At 41.1% G+C, this 19,650-nt stretch overlaps 1 protein-coding gene across 1 annotated transcript in view; it reads left to right on the forward strand.

The window, feature by feature from the left end:
• Positions 1 to 19,650, forward strand: part of LOC109430232 (T-box transcription factor TBX6) — a 104,759-nt gene that overhangs the window by 68,219 nt on the left and 16,890 nt on the right. The window contains exons 2-3 of the mRNA XM_062852881.1: positions 9,394 to 9,661; positions 9,844 to 9,981. Of these exons, the coding sequence (XP_062708865.1) occupies positions 9,394 to 9,661; positions 9,844 to 9,981 (406 nt within the window). The remainder of the gene's footprint in view (positions 1 to 9,393; positions 9,662 to 9,843; positions 9,982 to 19,650) is intronic.

The following is a 19,650-nucleotide window of genomic DNA, read 5'->3' on the forward strand; positions in this document are numbered from 1 at the left end:
TGGCATTAGGGTCATTTTGACCCATAACGTACACTAGGCCAGCGAGCAGTTCCCAAATTGATGCAATAGAAAGGTTAAAAAGGATAATTATCTAGGGATTTTGTCAGGACTCCCTGCAGTAGTTTCTTCAGAAGTTTACTCAGAGATACCATTAGGAATTCTTACAATAAGCTAGACAATAAGTCCTCCAGTCCTTCCAAGTAACACACATGCCACAAAAGAGTTACGACAGCGCAGGTTTTGGTTGCGTAGAGGTAACTGTGATTTACTTTAAACATATACATAAGTACTTACATGATAAAGTGCTTTCAGACATTTTTTAAGGAAATCCTTCAAGAATTCACCCAGGGAAGACTCTTTCGGAATTTTCCCAGAGATTCCTCCCGGATTTTCTCAAACAAATGCACATTGGTCGGGCTCCATACAAAGCGGCGGCCAAAATTCTCAAAAAACGAAATTGATATTTTTAAACTTTATTTCACCTTATAACAAAGTTAATGTATTGTACTTTTATGATTCTTAATTAAAAGCATACCTGCTTTTGTATTTCAATGACATTTTCACTGCCAAAGTGGCCTAAGTCATAAAATAGAAAAATGAATTATTCGAAAAAAGTAAAATAATAATATTTTGAGAATAGAATATATGTTTTAAGTTATCCAGCATATGAAAGCTTGTTATTAGACTGTTTGAATGCACGTATGGTGTAAAATTAATATGTCATAAAATTTTTCAAATTTTCATATATTGTACCTTAGAAATTTTGGTAATTTTTAAGTTAAAAAACGGTTCGTGTCGTCACGTGTCGCCGCAATTTCGAATAGTACATCTTAAACATCATGTTTAGAGCTGCCTAAAAACGTTTAAATATTATGCAGAAATTTGCAGTTTTTCAAATTAGAGCTATTTAAAAAAGTCATGTTTTTTCATATATTTTACGTTATTTTTCCATTTTTTACTGATATAAAATTTATCTTTCCACATTTTTCACACGTTTTGAACAAACTTGATTGGATTTGATCGAAAGATGATCATTTATTTAAATTTGAATTGATTTTCTAACAAAAAACGCAAAAAATATGGGGTTTACTGATTTTTACCGTTTTTGAAATTATTGAAATTACGTAATTTTTGAATACCCCTTTTTAAACACTAAAAATACTATATAACATATCTAGGCAAACTATAACTTCGATTAAACACATAAAAAGAGTTTTGGCCGAACTTTATCTTTTTCCGACCATTGTGAAATGCACCAGAAATTCTTCTAAGAATTTCTGCTATAATTCCTTCACACATTTCTTTTTGAATAAATTCTAGGATATATTTCAAAAATTCCAATATTTGAGAGTTCTCAGGAAATGCCTGCTGGAAATTCTTCAAGAATTTCTCCAGGCATTCCCTTCAGAACTTATCACATGAATAACTCGAGGGTTTCCTCCAGTGATAGTTTCATGGCTTTAACGGGAATAGCTTCAAAAAATCTCACAACGACCCTGCCTGGAATACGTCAATTGACATTTCTATAGGATTATGCTTTGAGGTGAGAATATGCAGTATATGAGTATATGCATTATGCAGCAATCTTTAGGGAGATTCCGATAAGGATGTACTTGGAACAATTATTCTTAGAGGAATATAGATCCAGGACATTCTTAGATTACTAATAAGCATAGACAAACTGAATGATTAATTACTGAAAGAGCTCCAGTTAGTCATGGAAGACATTATGTAGACATTTAGAAAACATATTTGGACGGTTTTCCATTATGATGTACTGGAAAAAAATGTTGAAGGAAATCATGAAGAAAATTCAGGGTTAGTGCTCAAAAGAGTTCGTAATTTCTAAAAGAGTTTAGCTATAATTTCTTACGAATGTTTGAATGTTTTGTAGACTTTAACAAAAAAAAATCTGAGCTCCAGAAGAAATATATAAAAAACTTAAATCTTTCAGAAATTGGCCCCCGCTACCAGCCCACGTTGATTTGCGTAGAACAGGCGAGCTTTTTTCAACGTACAGTCACTGCACAATTATTGGTCACTCTGTCACAATTATTAGTCAGTCAGTTCACCATGCAATTCAAATGGAATTGACCCATAATTGTGAGTGACTCACGATTGTGCTATGACTGTACACAGATCGAAAAGATAGTGTAAATTTCTGTGACATATAATGCACATGATTGGAGCGTGGGATTTCACTGAAGTTTACATAACATATCATGTAAATCTCATGAAATATCATGTAAACTTTCATTATACAGGGGGTGGCCAAAATGTTTGGGATAGGCAACTTTTTTTCTCCCAAAAAAAATTCAACATGCTGTAACTTTTCATAGAGTGCATCAAAAAATCTCAAATTTTGACTTTTGATCAACCTATTATATGTGCATCATTAGTACAAATTTGGGCTCGATTGAATAGTTTTTCACGAAGTTAGAACCGTTCGGGTAAAACACTATTTTATAGACAACTCATTTTTGAGCTGTCATATCTCGGAAACCAGTGAACCGAATTGAATGAATTTTTTAACGTTTATCAACAATATATTGATACTTAATACAACGTTATAAAATATAATATTTTCTCACGCCGAATTAAGTTATACCGGGTTGAAATTTTTACCCATATAGAGGAAAATTAACTTGAGAACAGAAGTGGAAAATCTTTGGATATCAACACTAAAATTTATTGACATTAACGTAAAAAAATTACATTTTTTCGAGAAAAATCCAAAAAGTGTCTATTCATGATAACTTTTTTCAACGTTCAAAAAGTATCTATGATTTAATAGTTTGCGAAGCATTTGTATAGTGTTAGTGTTTATTCAAAATTTCATTCAATTCGGTTCACTGGTTTCCGAGATATGACACCTCAAAAATGAGTTGTCTGAAAAATAGTGTTTTACCCGAGCGGTTCCAACTTTGCGAAATATTAATCAATCGAGCCCAAATTTGTACCAATGATGCATACATATAGCTTGTTGAACTTTTTTGTGAGAGAAAAAATAGTTGCCTATCCCAAACATTTTGGCCATCCCCTGTATTCCTCCAGAAATACTTTAAATAATTCCAAATGGAATAATTGGAGCAATCTCCAGCGGAATTCTGGAAAGAATATATGCAGAAATCCTTGAAGAAACCTCCGAAGAAATACCTGCAGAAATACCTTAAAGGATCTCTCGAGAAATTCCGGAAAACAAACATCAAAAACAGCTCTTGAACCAAGGAACCAAGGAACCTTTAAAAATATCCCAGGTCAAAATTCCGAAGAAATGTCTGGTGGAATCCCTAGATGAGTTCTTACAGGAATCTCTGGAGGAATTCAAGATGGAATCACTGCAGCAAGCTATGGAAAAATTCCTGGGGGAATTGCTCACACTCATATCGTTTACGAAACTGGAAACAAATCTTAAACAGTCATTTTGATCCCTCAAAACTACAATGCCTATTTGCATATTAACATATCGGGTGCTCAAGGTCATCTCAAGTGTGCCCCCTCCTGGGCCCCCTTAAGAAGAAAATCCTTACGCCAATGATTTTACGACTCTGTGTCGAACATTTGTATAACGTTGAGACAATGCATTCTGATGAAAAATGAAAATTTAATATTTTTGTATCGAAAAAAAAATCGAATGCAAAAATCCGATTCAATCGATTTTGTAGGGCTTCAACATCGATTCAAAAAATCGATTAATCGAAACAAAAACATCGATGTTGCGAACATCGATTTAAAATTGTCCAGCGCTAATCTCTATGCTTCTAAAAATAAACCATCCGTTGATGCGAGTACGTCCTTGGCGGAATTTCCCTAAAGACAGTTTCTATACTCACTCAAACACTGCATAAACTCATCTCAGAGCCTAATCCTGTAGAAATGTTAATTGATCTATTTCCTAAAGGATCCTTGGAAGAAATCTTGAAGGTATTCTCATGAAAGCCTAGAAGCTATCACTGGAGGGAACCCTCAAGAAAAAATCCTGGAATTTGCCTAAAGGAATTCCTGAACAAAATCGCTGGAATATATTCAGGAAGAAATATCTGGAGGAGTTTAAGAAGGAATTCCACGAGAAATTTATGTTTCTTTTTTTACTGAATTTCCGAGAGGAATCCCCGGGATAATTCCAAAAGAGGCTTCCCTAGATTAATTCCTTGAGCATTCTCTGTAGAATGTCCCAAAGCATGTTAGAACTTATTTATACAAATTGAGTCACAGTGACTTCTGCGCAACCCAAACCTACGCTGCCGTGACTCTTATTTGGAACGTGTGTTGAAATGTGTGAAAGAATCCCTGTAGGAGTTAATGTAAGAATTTCTGATGGAATCCCTGAAGAAAATGCTAGATTGATTCCTGAAGGGATCCCTGCAAAACTTTGAGGCAACTTCTTGGAGAAATTCCAAGAGAAATTACCGGAGCAATTTTTACACAAAATTAGGAAGGAGATCTCTGATTAAATTCTTGAAAAAAAAACCTAGGATAAGTTCTAAAATAATCGTTAGAGTAAACCCTTGAGGCATTCCCGGGGGAATTTTTGAAGGAGTCCCTTGACAAATTTTTGGAAGAATGCTATTGTGTGTGGAGGTTAGGTTTCACTGGCACACGCGGTATTCGTTTTGAAATTTTATTTTTACACGCTATACTTATACATTGCTCGGAGAGCAATAGATGAAAGAAACCTTTATAATGTCGTCGTTGGTTTTATTCTATTTCAATAGGGTTGCGTGATTCGAACAGGGCCACTTAGTTTCTTAGATGATAGATACTAGGAAAATATATCTAGACTAGATACATAACAAATCCCTGAAAGGCTTTCTAAAGAAACACCTTCAAAACATCCCTGGAGGAATTCCTTGAAGGTTTTTTTTTTTAAGAAACACAATAAAGGAATATCAGGATATATTCCTAAAAGAATCGCAGGACGAATTTCAGGAGCTTCAGGAGGTATTCTTGAAGAAATTCATGAATGAATTCATGAACAAACCCGTGGATGAACTCCCTAGAAGATTTTTTTGGATCCTGGTTCCTGTATACACGGAAGAGTTCCCGGAGTAATCCCTCGGAGAATTCTTGAAGAAATCCCAGGAGTAATTCCTGTACGAATCCCAGGAGAAATTCTTGGATGAATCACTGGAGGAATTTCTGAAGAAATTACTGGAGGAATTTCTGCAGGAACGCCTGGAGGAATTGAGGGAGGAGACCGTGGAGATATCCCTGGAGGAAGCTTAGCAGAAAATCCTGAATGAATTCCTGGAGCAATCTCTGGAAGAATTCCTGGAGGAATCTCTAGAGGAGTTCTGGAAGGAATTCCTAAGGAAATTTCTGGATGAATTCCTGGAGAATTCCTTGGAGGCATTTTTGATAAAAAATCCAGGAAGAATCCTCGGAGGAATTTCTGCATGAATCTCTGAAACAATCCTTAAAGGAATCTCAGAAGGACTTCCGGGGGAATTTTTAGAGGAATCCCTGAGAGTTTTTCTTTTGAAATTATATCTGGTAGAATTCTTGGAATCCCTAAAGAAATTTCTGGATGAATTCCTGAAGCAATCCCTGGATGATTTCCTACAGAAATTCCGGGAGAAATTTCTGAATAAGTCTTTCAAAGAATTTCTGGACAAATTTCTTGAAGAATCCTTTGAGGGTTTTTTGGAGGAATTTCTTGAGGTATCCCTAGAGAAGTTCTTTAAGAAAAATCCCTGAAGGAATCTCTGAAGCAAGGAGGAATTCTTGAAAATCCCTAAAGAAATTCCTGGAAGAGTTCTGGGAGGATTCCCTGGATGAATTCCTGGAAGATTCTCTAGAAAAACTCAGGAAGGGGTCCTTAAGAAATTTTTGAATAATTATTTTGATGAATTCCTAGATAAATTTCAGGAAGAATCCTTTGCGGAATTTCTGGAGGGATCCCTCTTTGACTAATCTCTGGAGAAATGCCTGAAACAATTCCTGGAGAAATCTCTGGAGGAAATCTTGGAGGAACTTTTGGACAAAAATCCTGGCGGAGTCCATTGAGGAATTTGAAGAGGAGACCCTGGAGGAATTCCTGGAGAAATCCCTAGAGCAGCGGTTTTCAGATCGTGCACCGCGGTGCACTTGGTGCACCGCGAAGCCACAGACAAACAGACGTAACACTTGCGAAACTTCCATCGACCACGCTTTTAACGATCATTTAAAATTTTTATAGTTGTGGATTTCACGACCAGAGGCGCGCGCATCGTTTTTCTGTGCGTTTGACGTTTCACACTAGCGCCTTCTGTTGACGATATGACACAACACAGTGATTCGTGCAACTTTTCCTCCAGGTGATGGTAGTGTTACCTGGGCGATGGATTTCCTTGAAAATCGTTCAAGCTGTTACGTCTGTTTGTCTGTGGCGAAGCCATGACAAGTGCACCGCAGCACTTCAGAAAAGTGCATGTTTAAGTTCAAATTTAAATTCATTACATATATCATGAAAAATAATTCGACTCAATTAGAACAACTGAACTATTGTAAGGTGCTCCAAGGGATTGAGAGTAATACTTCCATTATTCCAGCCGGCGAGTTAACCTTGAATTCAGCAAAAACCTAGGGGCAAGACAGATCTAACGACAGACACTGTGCAAACGAGAGCAGCTCTGAGAGATTCTGAGTTACTCTTTTTACCGATGATCGACGAAATTCGTTGAAAGACATCCCTAAAACTGCAATTTTCATTCAGCACACGCAACACTTTGCAGTTTGACATTGGTGCCAGATTACACTTTGGCATAAATGGCAGAAATTCTGAGGAACTGTGAGGAGTTCTGAACAACACCTCGAACACAGATTTGCTCTCGTTTGATCTGTCTTGCCCCTAGTACTTACCCTACAAGGCATCTGCAATTTATCTTCAATAAATGCGTTGAAAAAACTCAGAGGAAATCTTACTAATATTTCTGTGGCTTTTCTTAATACCAGAGAAGGAATCTATCACTGATCTCGAAATCAGGTTAACACACAACTCCTTCCGAATTGACAAGAGTGCCTGGAAGGACTTTATCAAAAATATTGTCAGTATATGCTTAAGTTCTGAAAATAAAGCTGCCAAGTGTCTTGCTAGAAATTTTTCAGAAATCCAGTAAAAGTCTTGGAAAAACGTCTATCAAAAATTTTCTGGTGGCGATTTCCTAACCTCAAACATACCTGTCCAACGAACGTAAATTCTTGAATTTTGTCATCAAATTAGCTCGTAGTTTGTAGAAAATAACGAGAACTGTCGTTTCCGCCCATTTTCAATTTGATATAGATCCTGAATTCTCAGCAAATTCCAGTTTTAGAGTCGTTGAAGAGGGAAAAAGAGAGATTACGAGACGCTACTGCTAGAAATAATTCAGTAGTCTTGGAAGGACTTCACCGAGGTTCTTAAAAACAAAACACCACAGATTCGGCTCAAGTTCATTCAGTATTTATAAAGATCTTGTCTGAAAGTTTCCAGAAACATTCTGAGCAAGAAATATTCTAAGTCACTCCACTATGCTCCGATAAGTGATGAAAAAACGTAAGACAGTATCATGTCATAATTGGTAGGGGAAAAACTAATGACGAGTGAATGCACCTTGGAATTGCTATGAACAACTCGACAGCTTTTTTGACGAATTTGGAATTGTTTTTTTTTTAACAATAATGAACATGTGCACCGCGGAGCCATTTATTTCCAAAAAGTGCACCGCGAGCCGAAATGTCTGAAAACCCCTGCCCTAGAGGAATTCTTAGAGGAGTTTTGTGGAGAAATCTCTGGAGAAATTCTTGCATAAATTCCTGGAGCGATCCCTGGATGAATTCCTAGAGGAATTTCTGGAGAAATTCCAGGAGGAGTCCTTGAAGCAATTTTTGAAGGAATTCCTGAATCGACTCTTGGAGCAATTTCTAAGGAAATTCTTGGAATAGTCCCCGAAAAAATCCTGGAGGATTTCCTAAAGAAACTCATGAAGAAACTGTACGAATTTGTCAGAGATTTTTTGGATTCAAATTACTTAACCAATTCCTGAAGATATCCCTGGAGGAATTTCTGAAGAAATTCCTGGAGGAATTCTGGGAATAACTCCTGGAGCAGTCCCTGGAGAAATTCCAGGATAAAATCATGGAGAAATGCTTAGAGAAACTCCTGGGGGAACTCCATGAGAAACTCTTGGAGGAACTTCTGGAAGATTTCTTATCTGTTTTTCTTCTTCTTCTTTATGGCTCTACGTCCCCACTGGGACTTGGCCTGCCTCGCTTCAACTTAGTGTTCTTTGAGCACTTCCACAGTTTTTAATTGAAGGGCTTTCTTTGCCTGCCATTGCACGAATTTGTATATTGTGAGGCAAGTACAATGATACGCTATGCCCGAAATTTTCCCGACTGGAACGGGAATCGAACCCGCCGTCTCCAGAATGGCGATCCATAGCCTTAACCACTAGGCTAAGTGGAGACCCTGTATCTGTATTAACGAGATTTTTAACCCTAGGCTAGTTCATTTCGGGATTCTGGAGGAATGTCTGTAGGAATATCTAGAGAAATGTTTGGACGAAATTCCGGAGAATTCTCTGGAGGAGATCTTGGAGATCCAGATCCCTGGAAGAGTTAGCTATAGGTACTTTGCGAAATTGTGGTTTTGGTGGAAACCAAGTTTGTTGAATATGGATAAATTCCTAAATTATTCGAATGGTTTATTTCTTTAGAATTTCTTTCTGTAACTCTTAATTATTGATAATCTTGAGATGACTCGAATTAAAAAATCAAGTAACCAAGAGAGGGTGGGGGGTCATGCCCCCCTCTGGCTACGCCCATGATAAAAAAAACAAGAGCTGTTACTACGTGCACTGTGATTTAATCTCCTGAAGGCTAAGATTCTATCAGCTTACGCACACAAGCACTTGTGGACATGAGACCTTTACCTGTCCAATACTACGCTTAGTAAGGGAACCAATACCCAACCAGATATTGACTATACTGGAGATTTAGTGTATAGAAAGAAATCCGAGAGAAAAAACCGTGCTGTTGATTTGTTGGTCACCGATGGTTAAAGACCCTGCTAGGTGATTTGAGGACCATAAATTTGACAATAACCAGACATATAATTATGACCTCTCGGGCGATGAAGGTGCTGGTTGATAACGACGTCCTAGTTCAGAGGAAGTTTGTATGCTTAAGAGCCCGGGCAGGCGACAGGAAATCGGCCACTCGAGAGCTTCGAAAATGACCGAGTGGGTGCCTGTTGATGACCGTCCGAGACTCACAACAAGGGGGGGCGAGATGATTATTATTGACTGATAGAGGCGGACCCGCAAAACAGTTTGGTCGTTGGTCGCCGTTACTTCCGCCTTAATTTCATTCATCGCTCGCGCACATCATGTGTTGATTTTCTTTCCTTTCTTTCTCTCCTTTCCCCCACCACAGGCGAATGTTCCCCTCGATGCGCCTTACCGTGGACGGACTGGACGCGGACACCAATTACTGCGTGCTGCTGGAGATGATGCCCATCAGCGACTGTCGGTTCAAGTTTAGCGGGTCCCAGTGGGTTCCGGCGGGTGGCGCCGAACCCCAGAGCCCGCAACGGTTCTGCCTTCATCCGGACAGCCCCGCCCTCGGGACGCACTGGGCCTCCCAGCCGATTGTGTTCAACAAGGTGAAGCTCACCAACAACACACTGGACAACAATGGACACGTAAGTCGTTGCGCTGCGTTGAGATGATGATGAAAGATGATTGTTTTTATTCTCGTTTCCGATAAGCTGCATTGTATAGAGTTGCTAATCGCGCTAATGAGAATAGGATTGTAAGGCTGATGATAGTCATCAGCGCGATTGGGGACCGGAATCATAATGGTCTATTCTGTTTTTTTTTACAGGTGGTACTGACCAGTATGCATAAGTACCAACCACGGATACACATCATCAGAACGGCAGATCCATCGCAGATCCCATGGGCGGCCCAGCAAGCGTTCGTGTTTCCGGAGACGGAGTTCGTCGCTGTTACTGCTTATCAGGTAAGAATCTGTAAACCATGCTGGGCGGGCAGATGGGCACAGGTGAAACCTCAATTTCTTTAATTAATTTGGTGAAACATTGTTCTATCCTTGCACCAACCCGTTTTAATGAAAACATCGCTTTCACACGGCTGGTGTCCAATATTCTGCATTTTTCCTGTTTCAAGCATCCTTTAAGGCCTTAGGCCTTCTTAAAATGAATTAGCTTCCCTGGTGCTCGTAGTACTTATATTATTTGTATTAATTAGTCGTTTTTTAAGCACCGACACGCTATAGATAGCCCCTAGTATCGACCATTCAAGTATATGTGGATGAGCTTGGGTCTACGATGTATTGTATGGGAAAATTAATTCTTGATGGCATCAACCCGGAACAAAGTGTGCAGCATTTTCGGCCCCTTTTAGCGTCCAAAACAATTCTGCAAAGTTTTGGTATGTTTGGTTGAATCCTCGCGCTTCACATTGCAATTGAAAGTGTAGTGGGTTAGTGACATTCCCATTGAGTGGCATTCCCCTTCCTTCCTCTAACAAGCATGAGTGACATAACAAGGTCGACGTCAGTGTGATGCTGCCTCATTTTGTAGTGGATCTTTGACAGAGTGATGTTATAATACAGCGTCAAATATTTGGCAAGGATTGAACTGCAGGACCGACATCTATTTGGCACTAATAAAAATCGAGTCAAGCATCTTAAGGCGAAACTGGATCCATTTCCTCCTCTGCAAGTTGTACTCCCGAAATTTATCGAGAATCTGCCTGATATTCGCTGACGAAGGACTCAGCCTGTGGAACAGAACTCCGGACAAAATTTTGTACGCTGAATTGCGGAGTGTTATTCCTCTGTAATTCGCGCTTCAGTCGATGCCCTTTATTGAAAAGAGGGCAAATTAGACCATCCAACCAACAGGCAGTTCTTCCTCCTCCCATATCTTCAATATAATACAGCGTAAGAGTTGATACAGCTGCTCACTACCGTGCATGAGAAGCTCGGCCGGGCGTTCGTCCTTCCTAGCAGCCTTATTGTTCTTCAGTCCCCTAATGGCTGTCTTGACCTCGTCTAGCGTTGGAGGTTCCACAGCTTGTCCGTCATCGTCGATTCGAATTCTGTTCGTTACTCTTCCACTCCCACCGTTCATCAGTACCTCGAAGTGCTCTCTTCACCTGGCAGCCACCATTGTCTTGTTTGTCAGCAAGTTTCCATTACGGTCGTTGCATATGACGGAAGAAGGCGCTGTTTTTCTCCGCACGCCATTGACAGTTTCGTAAAATCTCCGCATATCATTCTGTTCCATACTCTCTTGCACCTGAGTAATCACATTTTCCTCGTGCTCTTTTTTCTTTTTGCGGTGGATTCGTTTTTCGGCTACTCTTGCTTCCCTATATCGCTCCCTGCTCTGCCGGGTCCCCGATATCAACATCCGCCTTCTGGCAACATTCTTCTCGTCCGTTACCCTCTGGCACTTCTCGTCGAACCACCCGTTTCTAGGTCGTCTTTGAGCAGTACCTATAACCTCCCGCGCTGCTTTACTCATCGCTCCGTGGATAGACTCCCACAGAGTGTAGAGATTATCGCTCTCGTTGATCTCACTTATCCGCTCGTCCAGCTTCTGGTGATAGTCAGCTACCGTACTGTCTGCTGAAAACCGCTGGATGTTGAAACGCATCAATCGCCGGTTCCTAGAGTCCGACACGATTGATAACCGAGCTCGAATCTTACTAACTACGAGATAGTGATCTGAGTCGATGTTGGGACCTCGAAAAGTTCTAATATCAATTACGTCCGAGAAATGACGGCCATCTACCAGCACATGGTCGATTTGGTTACAAGTATCGCCGTTTGGGTGTCTCCAGGTGTGCTTGCGGATATCCTTGCATGCAAAGTAGGTGCTACTAATGGCCATCCCCCTGGCGGCAGCAAAGTTGACTAATCTCAGGCCGTTGTCATTAGTGACGGAGTGAAGGCTCTCCGTACCGATGATTGGGCGGAAAAAGTCCTCTCTTCCGACCTGCGCATTGGCGTCAGCGATGACAATCTTAACGTCGTGTTTTGGGCATTCTCCATAGGTTTTGTCAAGACATTCATAAAACGCATCCTTCACATCATCGGTTTTCTCGTTGGTCGGCGCATAGACATTGATCAGGCTGTAGTTAAAGAATTTGCCCCGGATCCTCAATACGCAGATCCGCTCGTTGATCAGCTACCTCATAACTCGCTTCATCTGTTTCCCGATCACTATGAATCCGACCCCATGTTCTGCCTTTATCGCTGTCGCTGTGGTAGATGTTATATTTGAACGATGTGTTGGCGACGGGATCCACCTCCCTGAATTCACGTTCACCAGTTTTGGGCCACCGCACTTCCTGTATAGCAGCCACGCACACACCAACTTTCTCCGCTGGTTCACTGTGTATTTTACCCGTTGTCCATTACTTAATGTTAGTGTTGGTTCAGTTTGAGCAAACTTGTGGTTGGGAACAGTTAAGTGTTAAGTGTTAGGTACCGAAAAATGGCTATAGGGCTTTCATTGATCATAGCTTCAGAGATTATCACCTGAATTTCTTTATGAGCTTCTCCGCAAACTTAGCAAAAGTTCCAGAAAATTAGATGAGTTTAAATCCAATTTTAAAATGACCAGAAATCCATACGAGAATATTACCCTCAGTTTCCAGACGTCAGGATTGGATTGATTTTTGAAATAAAAAATAGTTTACCGGAACGCCCTGAAAACTTTTTTGCTCCAGAAAAAGAAGATTATACAACAAGTTCTTTAACGACTTGTTCTAAACATCATTTTGAGTTCTTTCAGGTATGTTGGGCCACACTCATTCAGGGACTCTACCAGAAAATGTATGCAGAAATTCCTTGAAATTTTGCAGCTAAGGCATCAAAAACCATGTGGCTCCATTTATATCTCAATTGTTTTTGGAACAGGTTTTTGTTATCAGCTATCAGCAGAAAACCTTACGAGCATGCAACAAAGAACGGACAAGCTAGGGAAAAGGTAATTGTTTAGGTATAATAATTTCTAATGAATTCCCTTGGCCTATGGGCCATGGGTTTAACTGCCAATATCTTATGTAAACATTTGTGTTGGCACCGTTCACAACAATAATGATCATATCACCATAGACTAATTTCAAGACCTTGATGTACCAAAGAAAACCATCAAATTTGGTGTATCCAGTCCGGTACCCAATAATATTCATAACCGTTTATTTTTTTTCTGTGTAAATTAGCTTTTGTGTAAATTATATTTAGCGTGTTACACCGATCTGACCCTGACAGTAAAGGACTAAACGTAAATTACGTGAGTGGGTACCGAGGGTTGTTCACAATCTGCGAACTTGACTGCGGAAATAATCGCGACCATGACGCCGTTGATATCACTTTCAGGAATGATTTATTATTTATATCTGGAGCTTGAGGTGAAGTTTGTGACCGAATTTCTAGCTTTAGAACGTTCGAACTAAATTTTTATTATGCATCATACGAATTCGAGTACCTAGTTATAATGAATCATTGAAATAGCTAAAACGTCCGCTATGAAATGAACAGATAGCGCCACCGCATAACTAGACTGCTGTCACAATGATAAAGCCCATACAGTGTAGCTCCTTTGTTTTGATGCGGCAACTATCAGAGAGTTTGCTTCAATTATCCATTGTATGTTGTGAGTGTTTGGTGAATTCAAGGTTATATAATAAAAAACCCAAATTAATCCACCTAGAGGTGATAGTGCCTTTCTCGTCGTATATGTTCTCACGATCTTTCCGTCGACGTAAGTCAAAGTGTTCCTGAATCCTGATATCTTTTAAGAAAAGCAAGCATTTTATCAAAGCCATCATTGAATTGACTTAAAACTTATTGATGGCACACACTCCGACGTTGTGTTCAGCGTAAAAGCAGAGCTGAATAATATCAGATTTCTCAGTTGACTGCATGAGTACCTTCACTAACATTGGGAGCTGATCAATATCAAGACGATACTAACAAGCTAAGATATAACTTTTTACACATTAACAGACCACTTTGCGGTCTTCGATAAAGTTTTTTTGCACATTCTAGGTTATATTTTATTGACCGTTAAAAACAAGAACGTAGTGAGTATAGTGAGACGTCTGTTTGTATGTGGGTTTAATATGTCAAGATTTTGTTCTCTTACACATATTTATCGCTTGCATTGATTTTATTTACTTTCGTAGTTCCGGCGAAGCATCAAACGCTACCCTACCAGTAGTCTCTAATGTGGTATGAGCCTATTTTATAGTTAACCGTTCCTCAGGTTATTAAAAAAGCCGTGATGTGATGTATCGCATGGTACATTTGGTTACTTTCCGGAACAGGTTCCAGAGCACCACCGGGTCTTCCAAATATAGTCTGAGGCAATATCATTGCTAACGTACAGGGGATGGCCAAAATGTTTGGGATAGGCAACTTTTTTTCTTCCACAAAAAAATTCAACATGCTGTAACTTTTCATGGAGTGCATAAAAAAATCTCAAATTTTGACTGTTTGTCAACCTATTATATGTGCATCATTGGTACAAATTTGGGCTCGATTGATTAATTTTTCGCGAAGTTAGAACCGTTCGCGTAAAACACTATGTTTTAGACAACTATTTTTTGAACTGTCATATCTCGGAAACCAGTGAACCGAATTGAATGAATTTTTTAACGTTTATCAACAATATATTGATACTTAATACGACGTTATAAAATGTAATATTTTCTCACGGCGAATTAAGTTATACCGGGTTGAAATTTTTACCCATATAGAGGAAAATAAGTCAAATTTACAATACCACACAAAAATTATTAAATGTGTTTTTCCTTCAATCTAAATAGGCTCTCATATATCTGATTAGAGATAATTTGAGAACAGAAGTGGAAAATTTTTGGATATCAACATTAAAATTTATTGACATTGATGTAAAAAATACATTTTTTCGAGAAAAATCCAAAAAGTGTCAATCCATGACAACTTTTTTCAACGTTTAAAAAGTACCTATGTTTTAATAGTTTGTGAAGCATTTACATATTGTTAGTGTACGTTCAAAATGTTATTCAATTCGGTTCACTGGTTTCCGAGATATGACAGCTCAAAAATGAGTTGTCTAAAAAAAAGGTGTTTTACTCGAACGGTTCTAACTTTGCGAAATATTTATCAATCGAGCCCAAATTTGTACCAATGATGCACATATAATAGGTTGACAAACAGTCAAAATTTGAGATTTTTTGATGCGCTCTATGAAAAGTTATAGCATGTTGAACTTTTTTGTGAGAGAAAAAAAAGTTGCCTATCCCAAACATTTTGGCCATCCCCTGTACATCAGGTTACCTAAATAAACCACGATTTGATTTATCTTATGCATGGGTACAAATCACTTTTACATTTGACCACTTCCAGTGGGACACCCAGAACTAGTTTCGGGACACTACCGGTTGTATAAAATATGGTCTGCGGCTATGTTCTTACGAATCGATCATCGTGTTATCAAAAAAGGGTCTCCAGTTGGCCTAGTGGTTAAGGCTATGAATCGCCAATCCGGAAACGGCGGGTTTGATTCCCGTTCCGGTCGGGAACATTTTCTCGACTTCCTGAGCATAGTGTATAATTGAACTTGCCTCACAATATACAAATTCATGCAATGGCGGGCAAAGAAAACCCTTCAATAATTATTAACTGTGGAAGTGCTCTAAAGAACACTAAGTAGAAGAGAGACAGGCCAAGTTCCAATGCGAACGTCGAGCTATAAAGAAGAAGAAAAAGTTATCAAAAAAGCTGCTATTTGATGTACTGTCAAACCCCGCGTATTCATCACTCTTTAATAAGACACTTTTTAACTTGTACCCCGCTCATTCGAAATTTGTTGAATTAAAAAAATGATCAAATGTCGCAGTGTAATACACTGTAAATACGAATGATACGATATTGTGATGTTACTTACACCCGCAGCGGCTCCTCGTGCAGCTGCTACTTCCGAAAGTTCTAATTTGGTGCATTCCGACACCTGATCCGTTTGGTGATCAACCGCAGTGAACCTAGGAAACCAACAATCGTAAAATGTACAAGCTATCAATTCGTACCACCACGATATCTGTAAGATTTGTGTTCAAAAACAAATCATACAATCATACAATCTAAACAAAACTAAAATAGAGTTAGTTTATCGAATTGAAAGTTTACACAGGTAATTTGACAGCAATCATTGTCGAATCAGCGTGGTTTTATGGTACGACACGCATGGATTTGATCAATTTCACATTTACAACTTTCGGTTCACATTTTACCACTTACCGATTGTCCCTGATGTGGTCTTAGACTAGTTTCATGCATATTATTAATCAGTTCTCCTAAAAAGTCGCAAATTGATGTAATGCATGTATGGGTTTGGTTCATTCGTGCATTTCGCCAGTTCCAGCGAGGCACTCGAATCTGGTTCCGGAACACTACTGACCTGAGACTATTTTCTTGCTGCTGACCGTTCTTCGCGTTATCGAAGAAGCCGTTATTTAGTGTGCTGCGTGTATGCGTTTAGTTTTTTTTTTTTTACATTTGACCACTTCCGTCGGGCACCTGGAACCGGTTTCGGCACACTATTGGTTTTCCAAAGTATGATCTATGATTTTTTTTTTGTTAACCGTTCATCAGCTTACCTAAAAAGTCATTAAATGTGTCGAATTTATGGGTTCGGTTCTCCTTTACATTTGACCACTTCCGATGGGGCAACCGTAATCGGTTGCGGAACACTACCGGTTGTCCCCAATATGGCCGGAAATTTTTTTTTGTTAAATCAAGATGCCTTAAAATCCGCGATTTGATGTGTCGCTTGCATGGGTTTGGTTCCCTTTTATATTTGGTCATTTCCGGCGGGACACCCGGAACCGGTTCTGGATCACAATCGATTCAGATATGTTCTGAACATATTTCCTGCTTACTGTTCATCAGGATATCAAAAAAGCCACGATTTGATATGTCGCATGCATGGGTTTGGTTAACTTTAATACTTAGCCACTTCCGGCGGGACATTTGCAACCGGTTTCGGAACACTATCGGTTCCGATATGGTCTGAGAATGTTTTCCTGCTTACTGTTCACCACGTTATCGAAAAAGCCGCGGTTCGATATGTCGCATGCATAGGTTTAGTTCACTTTTATGTTTGGTCACTTCCGGCGGGACACCTGGAACCGGTTCCGGGACACTACCGGTTCAGATATGGTCTGAAACTATTTTTCTGCTTACCATTCATCAAGTTATCGAAAATGCCGTAGTTTGATGTGCCGCATGGATGGGTTTGTAGCGTTTTCATATCTGGCCCCTTCCTGGGGTACCGGTCTGGAACACCTAAATGGCCATAACTCCGGAACGGCTGGACCGATCTGAACCATTTTCAATAGGAAACAATGGGACCAGATTCCGCGTCGAATGAGCCGTCGGTCAATAAAATCGGTTGAGGTTTACTGCCAAAAAGTGATGTGAGTTTTTTTGTACACACACATACACACACACACACATACACACACACACATACACACACACATACACACACACAGACATCGCTACAGTATCGACTACAATAACAGCAGACAGCGGATAGAAGAAGAGGCGGCTAGGTCAAGGCCAAGCCCTCGCAGGTGGAAGACATCATACTTCGACGAAGGGGTATTTAGGGAGGCGCTCCGCCGTGAGCGAAACTTAATCGGTTTTGACGGCGACGAGCTGGTAGCGGTGCTCTCACGTGCGTGTGATGCGACCATGCCTAGGCGAGTCCACCCTAGAAATGGGAGGCCACCGGCTTACTGGTGGACCGACGCGATTGCGGACCTGCGCCGCGCCTGCCTAAGGGCTAGGCGGCGGATGCAGCGAGCACGATCAGAGGAAGAGCGAAACGAACGGCGGGTGGTGTTCGCCGCTGCAAAAGCCGCGCTTAAAACCGAGATAAGAGCAAGCAAAAAGGCCTGCTTTGAGGGTCTCTGTCAGAGTGCCAATACGAACCCGTGGGGTGACGCCTACAGGATCGTTATGGCCAAGACGAGAGGTGTGATGGCTCCTACAGAGCAATCTCCAGAGATGTTGGAGGGGATCATTGGAGGACTTTTTCCGCGTCATGATCCTAGTCCTTGGCCTCCTTTCGTAGGACAGCCGGGGACTGGGGCTGGCGATGAGGAGAGGGTCACCGATGTGGAACTTGCGGGGATAGCTAAGTCCCTTAGCGTAGGTAAGGCCCCAGGTCCGGACGGAGTTCCGAACCTGGCCTTAAAAGTAGCTATTGCAGAGGCTCCCGAGATGTTCAGGTCTGCTATGCAGAAATGCCTGGACGAGGGAGTTTTCCCAGAAGCTTGGAAGAGGCAGAGCCTGGTACTATTGCCAAAGGCGGGGAAACCACCCGGAGACCCGTCGGCATATAGACCAATATGCTTGATTGACACGGCGGGGAAGGTGCTCGAAAAGATCATCCTCAATAGAATGTTGCGGTTCACCGAGGGCGAAAATGGTCTTTCGAGTAACCAGTACGGCTTCCGGAAGGGGAGGTCCACCGTAGACGCTATCTTGTCGGTTACAAAAACCGCCGAGAAAGCACTCGAGCCTAAGAGGAGGGGAATTCGCTTTTGCGCGGTAGTGACTCTGGATGTAAGGAATGCGTTTAATAGCGCCAGCTGGTCTGCTATTGCCGATGCGCTCTTGCGTCTGGGGATACCGGAGTACCTGTACAAGATTCTCGGAAGTTACTTTCAGAATCGTGTACTAGTCTACGACACGGAGGTGGGTCGGAAGTGCTTTCACATAACCTCAGGAGTCCCGCAAGGTTCCATCCTGGGTCCGGTGTTATGGAATGTCATGTACGACGAGGTGTTGAGGTTAGAGTATCCAGTGGGAGTGGTGATTGTCGGATTTGCCGACGACATTACGCTCGAAGTCTACGGTGAAACGATCGAGGAGGTGAAGTTGACTACCGACCACTCGATAAAGGTTGTGGAGGCGTGGATGCGGTCCAGAAAACTGGAGCTGGCTCACCACAAGACAGAGGTGACGGTTGTTAACAACCTGAAGTCGGAGCAGCAGACGGAGATCAGTGTAGGAGACTGTACTATCCTGTCAAAGCGCTCCGTCAAACACTTGGGCGTGATAATCGACGATAAGCTTACTTTCGGTAGCCACGTCGATTATGCCTGTAAAAGAGCCTCCACAGCTATTGCGGCACTGTCCCGGATGATGTCCAATAGCTCTGCGGTGTACGCCAGTAAGCGCAAGCTTCTGGCTAGTGTTGCTACATCCATACTTAGGTATGGCGGCCCGGCGTGGGGCACCGCGCTAAGTACTAAATGCTACCGACGGAAGCTGGAAAGTACTTACAGGCTTATGTGCCTGAGGGTTGCGAGCGCGTACCGTACCGTGTCACACGACGCTCTCTGCGTCATTACTGGTATGGTGCCTATCAGCATTCTTATCAGTGAGGACATGGAGTGCTTCGAAATGCGCGGCACAAGAGGCATACGCAGGACTGTCAGGATGGCCTCTATGGTCAAATGGCAGCGCGCGTGGGACAGCTCCACCAAAGGAAGGTGGACCTATAGGTTGATACCGAGGGTAGATAGTTGGATTAATAGGCGCCATGGGGAAGTCACATTCCACCTGACACAGGTCCTTACAGGTCATGGTTGCTTCCGA

The sequence above is a fragment of the Aedes albopictus genome, chromosome 2, assembly GCF_035046485.1.
Source record: "Aedes albopictus strain Foshan chromosome 2, AalbF5, whole genome shotgun sequence".
NCBI classification, from domain to species: domain Eukaryota; kingdom Metazoa; phylum Arthropoda; class Insecta; order Diptera; family Culicidae; genus Aedes; species Aedes albopictus.